The 7,211-nt window shown below is 47.6% G+C and overlaps 1 protein-coding gene across 1 annotated transcript; it reads left to right on the top strand.

Moving 5' to 3' along the window:
• The first annotated feature begins 1,695 nt into the window (after positions 1-1,695).
• Positions 1,696-2,392, top strand: LOC123446242. Its single transcript, XM_045122917.1, has 2 exons — positions 1,696-2,215; positions 2,331-2,392. Exon 1 carries the CDS (start codon positions 1,711-1,713, stop codon positions 2,176-2,178), a length of 468 nt encoding a protein of 155 aa, XP_044978852.1. The 5' UTR covers positions 1,696-1,710; the 3' UTR covers positions 2,179-2,215; positions 2,331-2,392.
• Positions 2,393-7,211: the final 4,819 nt, after the last annotated feature.

Here is a 7,211-nt window from a genome sequence, read left to right on the forward strand (position 1 = left end):
CCCAGAAACGGCTCTCTGCACGCGACCTTGAGGCAAAGGGCTTTCTCTTTCCTCAAAAATAGCATAGGGCTTCCTCCTCTCCCATCGATCGATCGGTCCAATGGCCACCCACTCTTCCTACCTCGTCCGATTCTTCCACTGCGTCGGCGGCGGCGACAGCGAGTGGTGCAGCCTCCGCGGGGACGGCCAGTGGTCCTCGCTCCTGGGACATGACCGTTAGTCTTCTGTTCCGGTTCTGGCCACCAACCGGGACCAAAGAGATGCCTATATATACCCTCGCCCTTCCACCATCTCCTCTATTTTTGGCCATGTAAGAGGTGTGCATGCCCTGCTCTTGCCACCGTTCTATGCACGCACACGGGATGGTTGATGAAATGCCCGAGCCACACTTAATCTTTTTCCTCTCCAAGCTCGGCTTCCAAGCTTCATTTTTCTCAAGATTTGTCTAGGTTTGACGGTGCACAAACTACACAAGTGTTCTAAAAGATTAGCTACTTCATCTTTTCATCTCTCACTGCTAGTTTAACTCATTTCAAATTCTCTAAAAGTAGAGTGGTTTGTGGGTTTTAGTGTAGGAGTGTATGTGAGAGTTTTTTTTGATTTAGATGCATAATTTGAGCTCAGATTAACTTCTTAAAGTCTGCACATGTGTAGGATGCTGTCCTGTCTCCGTCCTTACCATCGTTGATCGACGGCGCCGATCTCGTCGCCGACACCAGCGTGGTGATCCTCTTGTTCTTATCTTCTTTTTAAAAGAAAAAAAAGCTTACTTGAATGATATAAATAGATGCTTGTATAAATTTCTTACTTTTATTGTTGTTTGTTATTATATAGTGCGATGGTTTTGGTATCTGTCCATGTCGGCCCTCGTGCGGCCTATGATTCGAACATGGTATATTTTATTTTATAACTATTTGTATTATTTAGTGTTTATGACAATTATGCCGACCAATGTGACATAGATGTTTTTATCTAGAAGGTACGTGAACCAGAAATTCTAATCGACCTTCTTATCGAGAGGTTAAATTTAGTTAAAAAAGAAAACAATTATTTGAAAAAGATGCAAATGTTGTGTCATTTAATAACCAGTGAGGTGCTGTGAGTTCTTGGTCATGCTACGAGCTAGGTACCTACCATCTTGAGGCATTGGGCATGCTACGAGTTTCTGCAACAACGATGGAGTTGTAAACGACGACAACAACAACAACGACAATGTTGCTGCGACATCATATTTCTTTGTAAAAAATCGATTGCAACATCATCTACGTTTCAAAAAGGTGAATACAAAAAGAAAAATCTGCAACACAATTCTTATTGTAAATTTAAATATTTATGTAACATGAGCTCCAATACATGTGTTGTAATGATGGAGACGAGACTGAACGTGGGATAGCGTGACGCATAAAATGACCTTTCTACGTTTAACATTTTCAAATTTTACGTAATTTTTTTTCGTAATATATATTTATAAAATTTCAAAATATAATTAAGTAATAGTAAAAGAAATAAATAAAGAAAGTAAACAACAGCGTGAAGAAAATAAGGAAATTACGGATGACGTCAGCACGGCATCCTCACCAAGTGGTTTACTGTGGCGGTGCTGGGCCGGCCCAGCAACGGCTCTCTGCAGGCGACCCTGAGGCAAAGGGCTTTCTCTTTCCTCAAAAATAGCATAGGGCTTCCTCCTCTCCCCATCGATCGATCGGTCCAATGGCCACCGACTCTTCCTACCCCGTCCAGTTCTTCCACCGCGGCGGCGGCGGCGACGGCCAGTGGTGCAGCCTCGGCGCCGCCTACGCCGCCGTCCGGGTCCTCCGCCCGCAGGGCCACTCCCTCGTCATGTACTCCGGTCCCGACAAGCAGCCCCACCAGTCCCAGCGTATCGTCTTCGCGTACCCAATCCTCGCGGGCGACGCCTTCGAGAGGCTGGACGGGTCCACGCTCTCCTGGGCGGAGCAAGGCTCCGGCGATGAGTTCGCTCTCTGCTTCCTCGATGAGGCCTCCTGCGCCGCGGTCTGCGGCGCCATCTCCCCGGTCACGACAGCGCTTGCAGCCCTGGACGGCATCGCTGACAGGCTCGAGGGGCTGCGAGTGGCCGCGGCGGAGGTGGGCGCCTCCGCCGCCGGAGGGGACATCGCGTGTCGGCTCGCCCAGCTTAGCTTAGCCCCCGGGCCATGAACTGGGCTGGCCGGAGAATCGAAACCAACCAGACCAAGTAGGTTGTTGCCGTAACACCGTCCTGTTAGTTCAATCAACTCTGTACAAATTCTGCAAACTTTTCTTTAGCAGTTTACATTGCTCCATTCCAAACCTGCAATTGCCAATTGCAGATTATGATGCATGCCCAGTAAGGAATTTCTTTTGAATTTGGGTGGAATCCCATCGTGCGAAATTCGTTTGTTCACGGAGCAGAGGCAGATTTTGAGCTCACGCACATCACCTCAGCGCAACACCATGTTTGTTACTCCTATTACATAAAAGAAAAATCAAACAAATCATACGCTTGTGCTGAAGTTGTTTGTGCTGATTTGTTCTTGAGATGCTGGTAGAAGGTCTGAATGATTATCAGGACGGGCTACTTTCCAGCTGAACCTTGCAATCTTGTGTCCTCGTCCATGTACCATCTCTTCAGTCTCGCATGAGCAATATTTACCTGCAAAAAGAAGATTGGGGGTTAAAACTTTAAACACACACATAATTTAGTACAGTAGTATATCAGTGCCTTCTAGTTCTAGCGTTACACATATGCATTATCTGATGAGTATCGATCGAAAGACTAACGCAACAAAGTGAAGAGCAAACAAATGATCAGTGTTACTACATATGCATTATCTGATGAGTACCTGTTTTTGCCAGTCTGTCCCAAGTGTTATGAACACAAGTACAACAGTTTGGACCAGTGTTCCCACCAGCATCACGGTCCAAATGCCCTGAGAATTTTAACATTCAGTTACAAACACAAATCAGGGAGAAGATGACACACCAAGGTAATGGTGTGAGGGGCTGATTATCTTTGTAATTACCTTTACTTGAAATCCTACAACATAACCAAGTACTACCCCAAGTGGGATGCCAATCAAGTAGTAGGATGTGATGTTAACATAAGCGACCACACCTTGCCAGCCGGCACCAACAGCAACGCCTGCAGGTAGTCAAGCAAGAGGGTGATGTTACTTTAGATCGAAAACAGGCCTATACCAACAGTCGATCGTGTGAGTCTACCTTAGGAACAATAAAACGGTGAAGCTAACCTGATAGCACTGGTTGAACACTGTTCAGCAGAATAGAGAATGCCAGGAGAGGTGAAAGGTCCGCCACCGCGTCAGCTACCGCTCGGATCTCGGTAAACATGTACGCGATGTTTCCGCAGAAGACAAGGAAGAATACAAACAATACAAATTCGATGAAGAAGGAAGTGACGACCACATTGGCGATGGCGAACTTGGCCCTCCTCGCACTGCCAGTACCGAGCTCATTTGCCACTTTAACTCTGTAACAATCATAGCTGCGTCATGATTTTGCTTTTGTTTTGTTTTGTTTTGAGAAATGATCATGACTTAACCAAAAGAGCAGCTAATTAATGAACGACAGGCCGATGATCAAGAAGTTATATACACCCTGTTGCACCCAAAAATCCGACTGAAATCATCAGCTCCCATCCATTGATGTTAAGGCTACGTATCTCACAAATACAAAACGTTCAACAATGATTAATTACTTAATGTATTTGCATGTGACAGTAAGAACATAAGATAATTCCATGGGTAGCTAGATCATGTGGAACTAATGTCAACAACAATGTATGATCAAGCGCAACTGCATGATATTCATGAATTAGTATGCATGTTACCATATTGAAAGAGGGTCGAGTGCAATCTGTGCATTCTTCATATTCTGGTAGAGGTTAGGGTTTTACCAGGTCTCGGACGTAGGTTGTAGGGGTGGAAGTGCGGGCTGCGAGGTTGGGGACGCCGGCGCCGGCGGTTGGGCGCCGTCGCGGCGTGAGAGAGAGAGAGGCGGCTAGGGTTTGGGGCTCTCGTCTCCTGAGGGAGACGACAACAGAATTGTCTGCTTAATATCGAAGGGGTACATGTGTTTATATAGGAGGACAACTTCCACTAAACCCTAGATAACTTGGACTCTAACTTGAACTCTAATATAACTTGGACTCTAAGATAGGTAAGATAACTTGGGCTAAACCCGTAATTAACCCTGCCCATTGGGCCTCCTCCGTTGGTACGTTGTACCGGTCATAACATCTCTCCCCGCCTTCTCAAACAGCTCGTCCTTGAGCTGAACATCTGGAAACTGCTGGCGGAAATCGTCGAGCTTCTCCCAAGTCGCTTCCTCCTCTGGCAGGCCGGTCTACTGTACCAAGACATGCCGCGACGCTGCTGCGCCTGCAGCACCTTCACCACCTGTGCGGAAGCTGGAAGGAGGCAGCCATCCGAAGTAGGAGGAAGGGCCGGCGTCGCTGCAGGAGGGTCCCCGTGGTAGGCCTTCAGTAAGCCGACATGGAAGACGTCGTGGAGGCGAGAACCAACTGGCAGCTCCAAGCGGTATGCGAGTGTGCCGACACACTCCAGCACACGAAAGGGACCGGCGTAGCGAGGTCCCAATTTGCGCTTGGAGCGCGGGTCTAGAGACTGCGTGGTCCTGTGGAGGAGGCGCAGCCACACCCAATCGCCCATCGCGAACTCCGCCTCGCGATGATGAGCATCGCAGTACTTCCGAGCCAGCTGCTGTGCTTGGAGAAGACGCTGGTGTGCCTCAGCCAGAATGTCTTCGCGGGTGCGGAGTAAGTCGCCCGCCGTCTTGGACTGAGCCGTCCCAGGCTCGTAAGGGAGCATCGCCGGAGGTGGGCGCTCGTAGACCACCTCGAAAGGCGTGGTGCGCATGGCGGAGTGATAGGAGGTGTTGTAGCAATACTCCGCCCACGCCAACCAGTCCACCCAAGCTCGTGGACGATCACTAGTAACACAGCGCAGGTACATGGCGATCACCTTGTTGACCACCTCGGATTGGCCGTCTGTCTGAGGGTGGAACGCCGTGCTGATGCAGAGCTTCACGCCCACCAGTCGAAAGAGATCCCGCCAGACATGTCCCGTGAACACGGGATCACGATCGCTGACGATGGACGACGGAAAACCGTGGAGGCGAACGATGCCGTCGAAGAAGGCCCGCGAATGTCGTCGATGAAGGCGAAAGATGGCCCGGAGCGAATGCACATGATACCAAATTGGTAGAGGTTAGGGTTCTACCAGGTCTCGGACGTAGGTTGTAGGGGTGGAAGTGCGGGCTGCGAGGTTGGGGACGCCAGCGCCGGCGGTTGGGCGCCGTCGCGGCGTGAGAGAGAGAGAGAGAGGCGGCTAGGGTTTGGGGCTCTCGTCTCCTGAGGGAGACGACAACAGAATATACTGTTTATTGTCTGCTTAATATCGAAGGGATACATGTGTTTATATAGGAGGACAACCTCCACTAAACCCTAGATAACTTAGACTCTAACTTGGACTCTAATATAACTTGGACTTTAATATAACTTGGACTCCAAGATAGGTAAGATAACTTGGGCTAAGCCCGTAATTCACCCTGCCCATTGGGCCTCCTCCGTTGGTACGTTGTACCGGTCATAACATATTCCCAGTCAGGAGGACCAATATGGCGTTGTACCACATTTCCAAACTGAAAATGCAAACAGGAGGAGATAAGGGTATATGTCAATCCTTGAAGGTTTAGGTTGAAGGGGCAGCCTGTCAAATATAGTCTCTTCTACCCTATCATCCCGTATATATCCTAGCATAATTAGGTTCATTAAGATTAATCTTGACAAAATTAATAAATTCTAAAACTAAAAGAGCAATTTCTTAGCAGACCGTTGCATTGCTTGTTTTTTTCTAACACCCGGCCTTTGCAACAAGGATGCACAATTACATACTACCGACAAACATTGTTCTTTTCTTATCATCAACTAGATTTTTCAATAACTTGGCCAAGCGTGTGTGGGATGTCATTAAGAAGTGTTGTATTGTAATGAGGAGAAAATTCATCATGTCTTTGTCTCATTTGCTCATCTTCTATGCATATTGTTTATGTGGCTTTTAACCTCCCACCACTGGCTTGTATCTCAAATATGTTTGTGAATTGACTAGCTATGGTTAGAGCAAAATTACATATCCAGGTGGGGTTACGCTATATATTGAGCAATTTGTACTTGTCTTAATGATTTTGTATTTGGATAGAGCTTCCAACTTCTTGCATGTACTACTCTAGGGCTACATACTGAATCTTTATGTGGTGCCCGCTTTAGCATGTATAGGCATGGAAGTCATTGGACATGTACTACACTAAGGCTATGTGTTAGCTGATATGGATGAAGGTCTAGTAATAAAATTAGTGAAACACGACTGCATCATTTATCTCTTTTTCTATAATGGACTCCTAATGCAACCCTAAATAAGCCACGACGCATTACAACTCTCTCTAGTCCCCTTTTACCACCTGTAACCCTACCATCATCTCTGGTCAATTATTGGTGTGTGACTCCATGTATCTACCCCTCATTTTTACCTTGGCAGCACTGTTTTACCCCTCGTGCTATACTTCTGCTTAAGCTAAAGCCCCCACCTCTTTCCAGAGATTCCCTAGCATGCGAATGCATCATTTCAAACTAAGATATAGGATGCTCATGTAGGAAAAATGAGCATCAAATCTGAAACTTGATTTTCGGCAGAATTGTAGCCTTGAAGTACAACTACTAGCTAAACTCATCCCCGTGAGGTGAGAGTTGGGTGTCTTGTATTCCTTCCATGTATAAGGCTGCTAGACAAGGTGTTGTTTCACAAGCCCTCTAGTAAGTGCCCTCATTTCCAACCTTAAGTTTGCTGCAGCAAACTTAATTGCAGTCAAAACCCAGGCTAACCTAACCCACTTGGGTCCAAATTTCACCAGTGCTTCGTGGCACGCATGCCTTGCATGCTTGACACCTTGGACTGGCCAAGGAGTGGCCCTGGACACGAAGTGGGGTGGTGAACACCTCACTGGCATGCAAAAATAGTGCTCTGCACCTTGTCTCTTTCCTACAACCCATATCAGGCCGCCACAGCATGTCCCAGTGCACCAGGGGACCCCCTTTGACCGGTCCTTCCCCTCCCCAATGCCAGAAAACGGCCAAAGTGGATCTGGCACGCGTGGCCGTCGTGCCCAATGAGTAC

This window comes from Hordeum vulgare, chromosome 4H (assembly GCF_904849725.1).
Source record: "Hordeum vulgare subsp. vulgare chromosome 4H, MorexV3_pseudomolecules_assembly, whole genome shotgun sequence".
Lineage (NCBI taxonomy): Eukaryota > Viridiplantae > Streptophyta > Magnoliopsida > Poales > Poaceae > Hordeum > Hordeum vulgare.